This window comes from Podarcis cretensis (genome assembly GCF_951804945.1).
Source record: "Podarcis cretensis genome assembly, chromosome: 1".
Taxonomy (NCBI): Eukaryota; Metazoa; Chordata; class Lepidosauria; order Squamata; family Lacertidae; genus Podarcis; species Podarcis cretensis.
Genome location: NC_137170.1, coordinates 46221594 through 46234284, shown reverse-complemented (window position 1 = coordinate 46234284; position 12691 = coordinate 46221594). Strand labels below are relative to the sequence as shown.

General features: G+C 40.6%; 1 protein-coding gene across 2 annotated transcripts in view; it reads left to right on the top strand.

Moving 5' to 3' along the window:
• Window positions 1-12691, top strand: part of TMEM87A (transmembrane protein 87A) — a 28063-nt gene that overhangs the window by 2889 nt on the left and 12483 nt on the right. For both annotated transcript variants that reach the window (XM_079964777.1, XM_079964778.1), the window contains exons 2-10: window positions 512-572; window positions 2518-2615; window positions 4271-4387; window positions 5177-5266; window positions 5528-5693; window positions 8798-8859; window positions 9905-10088; window positions 10516-10615; window positions 11385-11478. In XM_079964777.1, coding sequence (XP_079820903.1) covers window positions 512-572; window positions 2518-2615; window positions 4271-4387; window positions 5177-5266; window positions 5528-5693; window positions 8798-8859; window positions 9905-10088; window positions 10516-10615; window positions 11385-11478 — 972 coding nt within the window. The remainder of the gene's footprint in view (window positions 1-511; window positions 573-2517; window positions 2616-4270; window positions 4388-5176; window positions 5267-5527; window positions 5694-8797; window positions 8860-9904; window positions 10089-10515; window positions 10616-11384; window positions 11479-12691) is intronic.

Sequence of the window (12691 nt, the reverse complement as noted above, 5' to 3'; positions counted from 1 at the left end):
TGTATCAACTTGTGATGCCTCATCTGTCTATGTTTACTCAGAAACATAGTAATTAATGAATAAGTAATTTCTAATTTCAGTAGGAATTATTCCCTGACAAATGGGCAGGTGGCTGCAACTTTAGCACTTCCTATACCTACCATTAATACAGCAACATGTAAGAGTACAAACGTAATGTGTATACCGGAGTACTTGAGATCAGAGGTGGGGAACTCATGGCGCTCCAGTTGTTGGCCTCCATCTCCCATCAGCCTCAACCAGAACGACCAATGGCCAGAGATGATGGGAGCTGTAGTCGGGCACCATCTGGAAAGCTACAGGTTCCCTTTTCCTGCTTTAGAACATGCTTTTACAGATACATAGGAGTTTGACATTTTTGGGGTAATATAATATATTCTTATTTACCTAGTATTATTGCCAAGTAAAATATATACTAACTAAGTTTTCTCATATATATATGATGGCCTTCCATTCGAGCTTCTTCTGTTTGCTTCCTTTTTTTCCTCTATAGGAGAAGAATTTATTTCACTTTGGAAAGATTCTCTTCAGCAACACTACCATTTTCCTAAAATGTAAGTGCATTCATACTATAGCTTATTGTATAATATGGCAGGTATTTTGTAATAGTTGAACAAGGCCCTGTTGGCCTTGTTTTTAAGACATCTGAAGGCAACCCTATATCGGGAAAATTTTAATGTCTAATGTTTTACCATTTTTAAAGGGCTGTAAGCCGCTCAGAGTGGCTGGGGAAACACAGCCAGATGGGCAGGGTATAATTAAAATTATTATGATTATCTTTATGAAATTTTATCATCATACAAATCTCATAAATATTACAAAATCACATACAAATTAATACAATCACCAGAGTAATTCACCTACACAGTCACACTACACAAGAATAATTTAAACGCACAACCTACATTCAGAGTCACTCGGTATTCACTCTCCTTATACCCACCAAATCACTCTACTCAATTCTCCCTTTAATGAAGCATTCAAACATTCAGCTAAGCAGTAATCATGTACCAAAAAATAAGTCTGCTAAAAACAAAATTGGCATGTAGAGCTTCCAAGCATTGCCCCAAATTTGTTTGCAAGGCTAATCAGTGTAATGTCCATGGACCATATAAAAAGGTAAAGGGACTGCTGACCATTAGGTCCAGTCGTGACCAACTCTGGGGTTGCGGCGCTTATCTCGCTTTATTGGCCGAGGGAGCCGGCGTACAGCTTCCGGGTCATGTGGCCAGCATGACTATGCCGCTTCTGGCGAGCCAGAGCAGCGCACAGAAACACCGTTTACTTTCCCGCTGGAGCGGTACCTATTTATCTACTTGCACTTTGAGGTGTTTTCGAACTGCTAGCTTGGCAGGAGCAGGGACCGAGCAACGGGAGCTCACCCCATCGCGGGGATTCGAACCGCGGACCTTCTGATTGGCAAGTCCTAGGCTCTGTGGTTTAACCCACAGCGCCACCCATGTCCCTTGGACCATATACATATAATCTAACAATGCCCCCCCCCCCCCCGGTGATTGATTTGTTAAGTTGACTACATTGGTTGTGCATTCTGGAAGTTAAGCTTTGTTCAGCATTTTACTGCCTGTCCCTGTTATATAGATTTCATTTCTATTTCAAAAGGGCAGCGTGCATAAAATGTCATATGTTTATTATAACTATTATAATTATTTAAATTTATATACTGCCATATACCCACAAGTCTCAGGGTGGTTCACAGGATAAAATTACAATATAAAAGCACAGAATACATAATCCAAATAAAAACAGGAACAACTGAATTACCCCCCCCCCCGAAAAAAGAAATCCTCATATTTTAAAAGGGCATTGGATGACAATCAACCAAAGGCCTAGTTAAAGATGTATAGTGTGTGATAGATTTTCTGGTCAGGCCACTTTTAAAAACACATAAAACACGTAAAAGGCACAATATAAAATGGCACGGCAGTGAACTGTAAAGCTCATTTGTTAGCCCTTTTCTTCTTGATACAAAGGGAGTCGTTTGTTAGTGTGAGCTTGTGGCATTTCATGTTTTGTCCTGAAGGTTGTGTTCTTGGCATTAACTACCCTGTTTATCAGAGTTTACCATATGGCTAGATGTTTGGGATACAGCTCTCGCAATCTTCCTGCCTCACTGCAATGTAATAAGCTGAGGTTCCAAATTATGACAGGCTGCTGTGTCAGCAAAGCACTCCTTTGTATGGAAAGGATCTTGCCGTGCTGGATTGCTTGTGGTTAGTGCAAGTGCTGTGCTATCATAGATGGGGGGATGATATGGTATGTTGAGTCCAATATTTGGATTAAAAAGCATTATTGTTATAATTGTTTCCAGATTGCCTAAATAGATAATATGTTATTCATAAAACAAAAAGAAGACTTGGGTTGTTAAGGGAAGCCCTCCTAGTGGGGTTAATGAGGTGCTTCCAAGAACCTTTTAGTAATACAAAGAGAATATGATGCTTCCTGTGTTTCTTAAGTACCGTACTTCTCTTATTTCTTTAGTTGAAGGCGAGGAAAGTGCATGCGATCCGTCTCAAGGCTACAATGTCAGCTGGTACTTGAGGTATTGTGACTGCTACAACGAAGTCTTCAATTTTGGGGTAAGGAATTGGCATTAGGAACGACTGAAGTCATGCAATCTGTTGCTTAAATTATGCAATCTGCAAATTATGCAGTAGCAAATAACCCCAGCTGCTTTGATAGTTGAGCGTAGTTCGTTAGCCACTGTTGCCCGAGTTAGAGCTGTGCTAACTTAATTGATTTATGTTCTACCACATCCTTACAGGTTCAGGATACGCTATTTGGCCTCTGTCTCCAACAGGTTCACAAACTAAATGTGAGGTTGGCTGTCTTGAGGGAACAAAAAGGGGCAAACTAAAAGTAATATCCAGGCCCACGAGCAGAGTTCTAGGGTACATGGCTAGGTCATTGCAAAGTCATTGCAAAGTCATTGGAGTTCTAGGGTACATGGCTAGGTCATTGCAAAGTCATTGGCAAAGTCAAGTGTCCCTCCCACTTGGCTTTTAAAGAACAGGGGAGGCAGCACATCATTCATGTGGTTCTTGTTCCATGTGAGAAGGCTGAGCTTGCAAGTGTGCACTCCGACTGGGGGCTGGGAGAGTCTGGCACAGACGACAGTGTGACCTTAGTACAGTGGCACCTCGGGTTAAGAACTTAATTTGTTCTGGAGGTCTGTTCTTAACCTGAAACTGTTCTTAACCTGACATACCACTTTAGCTAATGGGGCCTCCTGCTGACGCCGCACAATTTCTGTTCTCATCCTGAAGCAAAGTACCTGATGTACTATTTCTGGGTTAGCGGAGTCTGTAACCTGAAGCATATGTAAGCTGATTTACCACTGTAATGGGACCCAAGTTCAACCCTCCGATTCTCCCTCCACCTCAAATTTGGCCAGCCCTGCTGATTGGCCAGCCTCCACTTCACCTGCCCTAGGAACTTCTCTCAGGAGGTGGGACTGACTCAACCAACTCCTCCTCCCTTGCTGGGACATCTGACACCAACCACAAAGTGGAATCCTCTCTTGTGTTGCTGCTTGAATTCTCCCCAATAATGCCAAAGTTGCAAGTTCGAGCCCCGTATGGGACAGCTGCATATTCCTGCATTGCAGAGGGTTGGACGAGATGATCCTCAGGGTCCCTTCCAATATTATGAGTCTGTGATTCTATTTTCCCTGCCCTGTATTTCATGGGAGGAGTTTGCTACTTAAAAGGGGAACCTTCCTGGAAATTGTAGATATAAATCAGTGCCCTTTAATGGTGTCATGAAAGGAGCAAACGAAGCTGCCTTGACAGAAGACATTTTGACCGCCTAACCCAGCATTATCTCCGCTGTCTGTAACTCCTTAGGGTCGCAGGCCACAATGTCATTCCTTCAAAGTGTTATAACAGCCCACAGGCATAATTTCAGTATTTCTATTTTAATATTTTGCCTAATGCTCAACTGGATTTTTAAATTGCATTTTGATATGTATTGACCTTTTCATTATGATTTTATGATTGTAATAAGTGAGGCCCGCTTTGAGATTATGTTTTTTAAAAGTTATTTTAAAAATGAAAAATCAACCTGTCTTTCGCATCACCTGCTACCGTATCCTTTTAATGGGGTGCCTGGCATTGATGTTTTAGGTGAGATGCAGGGTTGGATATCTTTTCAGTTTCTTAGCTGCTTGTTGAGTTAACGCCTTGTTTTCACTGACCCTTCAGCTAGATAGAGTCATGCCTTGTTGTCTTGACAGGATGAGCAGGCGGAAATTTACGTTGGAAGTACTGTAGAAAACCGGCCAGGCTGGCCAGGATACTACGCCATGTCTTCCCGCTATTTCCCCAACTGTTCTGAACTCTTCAGACCTCAGGTAGGGTGGAAGGAGGCGGCGGCGGGGGGGAATTGTTGGAGCTAAGGTTTTCTGGTGGCTTGAAGGTACCCTGAAAGAGCTTGTGGCATCATGCTGCCTTTGCAAAAGGCCATGTGAATTACTAAGGGACAGAAACTCACCGAAAGATGGGGTTATAAGGAGACTGGGCTCTGAGTGAAGTGTGATGTTTCTATTTATAGGTCCTATTTGGCCTGTATGATGGTTTGGGTGCATTTCATTTGCATTTCAATTGTTTTTCTATTCTCTTTTTTATGTAAACTGCACTTAGAGCTTTTATTGAAGGGTGGTATAAAAAAATGGCTATAACTAAGTAGGTAGAATGTTGCTGCATTGTAATATGACACAATATGGAGTTTTTTTGGGTTAAGTATATATATAGAATATTTTCCCTTTTTCTTTTTTGAATTATATTATAAAATGTTAATATGTATTACATATTTAATTAAAAATGCTTCTTTTATTACTGTTTTATTAGAAGCCATACATTGGGACAATATACATTTTTTAAATCTAAAACTTCTGCGTCCCTGAACTCAGTCCCCACATAGTTCTGTGTCATTGTAACACTATGTAAAGAGTATTTTTGTTTATCTGAAATTCTATCTATCCATTTTTTATATCTTCTGGAACACACACACACACACACACACACACACACAAGTATATAATGCTTTGCCTGTATGGGGGTTGTTTTTTTGGGTGTGTTTGTGTCTTTCTGTATATGTGTGTATATACATGCACATAAAGAGTTTTTAATTTTTTTACTAGATTTTCTACAAAGAATTTGTTCACCCAGAACCCCTCTCAGGTGGAAAACAAGAGGATGGAGCAAACTATACCATTGTATCAGAGAATTCTGTAAGTATGAGAGAGGTGATATATAATACAGGAGAGGATCACTTTTGTGTTGGACCGTTCTTCGTCCCTCTGCCTGGCTACTGGTTGGCTTGTGTGTGCTGCTGGATAATGTCTGTGCTTGGCTTTCCCCCATTAAAACCACTAGGATTTGAAAATGCCTAATGCTGATTTCTTAGTGCACATGATAGATTTGTACAAACTGTATGCTGATTTGTGGTTTAGATTAGATTGCACTCCTTTTCTTTTTCTTTTTTCTCCCAGGCAATGAATGCTGTGATGAGAACCTGGCAAGATGGGCCTTATATCTTTATTGTGCAGATTGGAATTGTATCCTCAAAGGATGCCAATGTGAAAACTAAAAGAGCGACAAGTGACGAATTGCCAAAAGTTACAGCTTCCTCTGAGCCACAGGGAACACATTTTCACAGTGAGCCATGCGCAGTAGTTCATTGATGTTTGAAGTTTGTTCTAAATGCTTAGACACCACTTGCTGTTTGATCTCCAGGATTGTATCTGCGGCAGATTTTCAAAGTGAGCCTTGAGCTTGCTGCAGGTGTAGCCGTGGATGCCAAGTGTTGTCGGACTGGATTCCAGAAGGGGAAGGAGGCAAGAGTTCATTGCTATTGTATACCAGGCCTTGGGCATTCAAGTGTAGTAATGGCTGCAGACACTTCTTTTTTTTTATAATAATATTTATTAAATTTTGTATAACCAATAAAAAACATACATAATAACATAATATTTTCCATTATCCACATTTCATTCTCAACTTTGGACTTCCTCACATCTCTTGTTCCTGCTTTCTAAACATAAATTTTACCAGCAAATTATTAACTTGATTTAATTCATATAATATAATTTTCCAATATTTAATGTCTCAAATTTTGGGGTTTAACATACTCTTATTGAAGCTTAATCATAAAATATTACTTATCCCAAATTTATCTTTTCATCTTCCAATTGAATTTAAATTTATATTCTTTATAACTAGTTTGTTGAAGCCATGTTTTTGCTAATCTTACATCTTTCTTAACAATCATACAATTTACAATATTTTTGTAGATAGTCCTTGAATTTCTTCCAGTCTTCCTCCACCAGTTCTTCTCCCAGGTCTCGGATTCTGCCCGTCATCTCCGCCAGTTCCATATAGTCTATCAGTTGCATCTGCCATTCTTCCAGTGTGGGTAGTTCTTGAGTTTTCCAGCTTTTAGCGATGAGTATCCTTGCTGCTGTTGTAGCATACATAAAAAAGGTTCGATCCTTCTTTTGCACCAAGAGAAAGGCCTCTGGTTTCTTAAGGAAGGTATACTTAAATACCTTTTTCAGTTCATTATAAATCATTTCCCAGAAAACCTTCACTCTAGGGCAAGTCCACCAGAGGTGAAAGAATGTTCCTTCAGCTTCTTTACACTTCCAACATTTATTATCAGACACATGGTATATCTTTGCAAGCTTGACTGGGGTCATGTACCACCTGTAAATCATTTTCATAATATTTTCTTTCAAGGCATTACATGCCGTAAATCTCAAACCTGTGGTCCATAACTTTTCCCAGTCAGCAAACATGATGTTGTACCCTATGTCCTGTGCCCATTTTATCATGGCTGATTTGACCGTTTCATCCTGTGTATTCCATTTTAACAGCAAGTTATACATTCTTGAAAGTATCTTAGAGCTGGGTTCTAACAGTTCAGTTTCTAACTTTGATTTTTCCACCTGGAATCCTACCTTTTTATCCAACTTAAAAACTTCTTTAATCTGAGCATAATGTAGCCAATCTCGCACTTTATCTTTTATTTTGTCCATGGACAATTCTTGGAGTCTATTTGATACTCCCCCCCCCCCCGCCCAGTTGGCGCTCCTTTTTCCTTAAGAGCAAGAGAGAGAAAATGGTAGCCCCATATTTAGCTATAGAATGCTTTTTTTCCTTAAAAATGTTTAGGGGTACTCTCATTTTTCCCTACTCATATTGAAATACTGCCCCTCAATGAGGCCAAACTTTGATTCACAAAATGTTTAGGGGTATGTGCCCCTCTGCTTCCCTCCCCCCTCCCCGAAAAAAGCACTGGATAGATGTTTAAAATCCCATGTATTTCTGGAATGTTGCCAGTACATGGGGACTTCTTCATAAATTTTAGTAGAGAAAAAGGAGAGGCTCAGACCACTTCTTGTTCTGCCATTAAAGGATGTGTATGCAGGCAGTAATCTGATTGTACTTCTTCCTGTATTTGAGTGAACAATCTGTTAAAGAAGCAGTTTGCCAGCTCTTGTGACCATTACAAGAGTAGAGGCTGTTACTTTCTTTCTCAGTGTACCATGAACCCCCCTCCCCCCCAAAAAATACTTCCATAATTGCACTGTGGAGAGCAAAAGCAAGAAGAATTCTGGAATATCCTTACATGAATTCACTGAATAGAATCTTTGTGGTCACTGGTTGTTACTGCTACGATTAGTAAATTGTTGTGAGTTGCTGCTTTATGTTTTTAGTGGTTGTGTTGTTTTATGGATTTCATATATTGCTTTTATTTTGTTTGATTTTGCTGTAAACCACCCTGTAATCTCCTAAATACACAAATCTAAAAAAAAAATAAAAATTGCAGAGCTGGAAAAAATGCAGAAAAAGTCAAGCACAATAATCTGGCGGCTAAAGCAACCACCCAATGGAAAAGGTTGCAATGCTTAGGGCTTTTTAGTTTAGAAGGGGGGAAATGGTGAATAGGAAGGGACATTGTGCATTACAGGGAAAGCATGGATAGATTTTTTTTCTTCCTCATAATATTAGAACCCAGGGCATCCACTGAACAGTGAGAGATGAAGGGCAGGCAAAAAGAAGTACCCCCCCCCCCAAAAAAATAGTTGAACTTTGGAATTCACTGCCACAGCATGTGATGATAGTTATTAACTTATATAGCTTTAAAACGGCAGTTAGACGAATTCGTGGAGGATAAAGCTATCAATGACTGCTAATAAGTTACGATGGCTATATTCTGCCTCCCAGGATTATATGCAGAAAGCCTCTGGATACCTTCTGGTGGGGAACCAAAGTGGGAGAGGGCCTTCCCCTCCTCCTTGTGGGATTTCCAGAGGGATTTGGTTTGCTGCTGTGCAAAAAAGGATAATAATAATAATAATAATAATAATAATAATAATAATAATAATTTATTATTTGTACCCCGCCCATCTGGCTGGGTTTCCCCAGCCACTCTGGGCGGCTTCCATAAAAACCAAAAATACACTAAAATATCACAGATTAAAAACTTCCCTGAACAGGGCTGCCTTAAGATGTCTTCTGAATGTCAGGTAGTTCTTTATCTCTTTGACATCTGATGGGAGGGCGTTCCACAGGGCAGGCGCCACTACCGAGAAGGCCCTCTGTCTGGTTCCCTGTAGCCTCACTTCTCGCAATGAGGGAACCGCCAGAAGGCCCTCGGCGCTGGATGTGGGACTATATTGGCTGTTGGTCTGATCCATCAGGCTCTTCTCATGGTCTTATGTATTCCTGATTCCCTACTTGTGCTTGTTTTTTGGCAGTGATCGTGGAAGTGAAGGGTCCGTATGAATACCTCTCCCTCGCAGATTATCCTCTCATGATTGTAAGTTGATGCCCGTGGTTTGTTTCAAGCACAAATCAGTTTTCACAAGTCTGGATGACAAGTGACCATTCTCAAGAAACTGGGGTGGGGTGGGGTGTAGCTCTGGGGCTTAATTCTAGCATCAGATATCACTGTTACCGAACATTTTTTGAGTGTTGTCAGCACTGGACACTGCAGAACACAGAAGCGAAAGGATCCCTACTTTTAACAGCTTAGCGGCTGTTTCAGATACACAGGAAAGTGTTAAGAGGTCATAGACCGACAGTGAGTGATGGGGACAGCATAGTGGAGGAACAGGTAAGTGGGTTAGGATGGGTCAGTAGGAAAAAACCTATACAACTATGGTTGAGAAAACAGACACAGCTTGAGAAATGGAAAGTGAGTGGTATTCAACTAAATTTTACTCAGAGTAGACCCCTTGAAATTAAGGGACATCACTCAGGTTCATTGATTTTTATGGTTTTTATGGTTCTGCTCTGAGTAAATGTTAGTTGAATACCACCCAGCGTTGTTCATCCGGGCGCCCATGATGGATAGTTCTTTGCAATAGTTCTCGCATGTAGTCTTTAATCGTCAATGTCCAATTCACCTTTCAAGTCAATCCTTCCCAGGTCACACTTGGACCTTTTAAAATGACATGGCAGTATGCAATATCTTTTTAAGACCCTTTCTCTGAAAGCAATCATGTAAGCATTTTCTTGCAATGTAGAAGCAGGTATTGTCAGTATAGCAATTAATGCAGAAATTGAATTTCTCAGGTACAAGTTCTTTGCCTCTCACATGGTAAAATCGCTGTTGCACAACCAGCAGTGCTTTGCGGAGGACGTATTCAAACCTTGTGCTAGCCTTGCCTTTATTCTTTTTGAATCTTAGTCCTAAAATATATTGGGGGGGGGGGTTCCCTCATGCACATTTTCACCTCCCACATACTTACTTAAACTGTGAAGATTTGTTAAATGAATAAATGCAGATAAGTAAACAGCTACAGAAATGCTGGTTGTAACTGGTTGAAATTGATACCTTTCTTTTTTTCTCTGTTTCATAGTTTTTCATGGTGATGTGCATTGTGTATGTGTTGTTTGGAGTTCTGTGGCTTGCGTGGTCAGCCTGCTACTGGCGAGATCTCCTGAGGATCCAGTTCTGGATTGGTGCAGTTATCTTACTGGGAATGTTAGAGAAAGCTGTTTTCTACGCGGAATTCCAGAATATCCGTTACAAAGGAGAATCTGGTATGTGGGAATAAAATTGTTAAATATTTCTGAGGACACAAAAGCATGGATTATTTGAAACCGTTGATCCATTAGCAATTTTATTTTTAGTGATAGAGTAGAAACATACAAATCTTCATCTCTTGTCACTATCTGTAGTTGATATCTGTCAGTTTAGCTTCTGTGGAGGGAGCAGTGTTTATTTGATGCAGACAGCTAGATTATCAGTCATGGAAGCATAAATCTTATTTCTGAAGTGGTTTTGCATCCCGAGCCATCCTTTATGTGTGGATTAGTTAATGGATATTATTCTCAACATGTTTACTTCAGAGTTTTGTGGGGCATGCTTCCAAGTAAGTCTGCTCAGGATTTCAGCCATTGTGCAGATATCTCTCTTACTTGCGTATTGTGTACTGTGTGTTTTATCCTGTGCATTCTTTGTTCACAGTCCAAGGGGCATTGATACTGGCAGAGCTGCTCTCAGCACTGAAGCGCTCACTCGCTCGAACTCTTGTGATTATAGTGAGCCTGGGATACGGCATCGTCAAGTGAGTACTAGTGTTGGGCAAGCAGCAAAGTGCTCACCCCGAAAATCATTTATTCTCCTTGATCATTAGGATCAAACTCCCGAGTATCCCTCAAGGGTGTGGGTCCTCCATTTCACTTCTAATGCTGGAAATTCCCAATGCCAGGCCTCCTCAGCCTGCTACCGCTCTCCCTCTTCTAAAGCCCAGACACCAGATCTTGGGGAAGGGGGTGTCTGTAGGAGGTGAAGGAGGGCTCCAGTGATGTTGGGAGAAGGCTCAGAAGGAAAAGATGCACTCTTTCCCCGTTGAGGTTGATGGGACTGAACCACAAGTGGAATTGAGGTGAATGGTCCATTCAAGGTGGGCTGTGCCCACCTCATTCTGCTTGCTGTAAGTTGTGTGTTCCTCCTTTGAATGCTCACCCCGTTTGTAGTGAAATTTCATACATTTTGAATCTGTATTGTCAAAGGAGTTAGATGCATTTCACGTCTACTTGACCAATTATGATGGAAAACAGTTAATGCAGCAATATGAGCAATATGAATAAAACTGGCTAGGACTTGCTCTTGGGTGTGTTTCACATCCAAATCTGATATCAGCAGTACTAGGATAATGGAGGTGATTTGCAGCTGATATTATTGCTCTTTTATAATCCAGAGTTCCCGGTTAGACCAGTTACCTAGATGTGAAAATGACATTGGAGATGACCTAGATGATATGACTGATGTAATCTGTACAGCAGATATATGTGTTCCCATTGTTTTTCATTCTCCCTTTATTCTCATTTCAGACCTCGCCTTGGAGTTACTCTTCACAAAGTAGTTGTGGCTGGAGCTCTCTATTTATTATTTTCTGGCATGGAAGGTGTCCTTAGAGTCACAGGGGTTAGTAATCACTTGCTGCAATTTCATACCTCTCATATACAGATCTTTGCTTCCTACTAGGCAAGGCTGTATATATGCAGGTTCCACTTATTGAACACAATGCATTCCGTGGAACCTGTTGGTTAGGCACACGTTCACGTAATGAGTCCACAATTTCCACTATTTACTATGGAAATATTTCTAATGTGGGATTTGTCAGATCTCTCCCCACCCCACCCCCCGTGGTTTCTTCCTGAAATGGCTGCAGTTAATCAGCAAAAGAGAGACAAAGGAAAAAACAGATTTGTCCAATTTCTCCTGCTCCCTTATTTGTTTGATCTGGCTCCCACACCCATCCCTCTGTGTTTTAGGCCCCAAAGTGGCTACTGCTGAACAGCAAAGCCCAAACAAACTAGGAAGTAAGGAAGTTGACTGTTCGGATGTCTGAATCAGCGGAGCATATTTATTTACATGCCAATAAGTGAATTTTTGGGTAGTGAGTATGCAGTTAGCGGGACCTGCGTATAATAGGTAATAAGGGATATTTGAATTTTATTGAATGAGCCTTTTTACTGTGCATCTGGTTTACACTCTTTCCACTAAAACATGTTTAAAAAGAGGCTACTTGCCCCTTATCTAACTGTACTGTACTGTACTGTACTGTACTGTAAAGGCTTGTGCAGATTAATATTGACTTCATTTTTGTCTTTTGTGACTCAACCCTGCTTTGTTCCTATTATATCTGTTGCTTCCTTTGTGTGTTTGTGTGTGCGCGCACACACACACACACACATTCAAAAGATAAATTTCACTGACAGTTCTTCCTCACTTTCATTTGGTTTGCATTTCTTCATTGCTATATGTTGTGCAGCTGTGTAATGTTACAGCCCTGTGTGCAGAAAGGTGATTATGCCTCTAATACGGGAACCTTGAAAAGACCAGCTAACCAGCTGCGAATACATTGTGTAGATAATGCAGATCTGTGTCAGGTGGAATAAAGTAGAGATAGTGTGCATTCTTAGCTGCAGTAAAATTAGAAAAGGAAGTTCCTTCTTTTTTCAGTGGATTTTAGCAGGTGATCATGGTATTATTCAACTAAGTCATAGAGTGGGCCCATTGAAATCATACTCTGGGCATGATTCAATCAGATATCCTCCACAGGTTATATTATCTGTTTCTAAAAATGTAGCAATATATTACTGGAAATCAGGAAGTATAACATTTTTGAAATGTT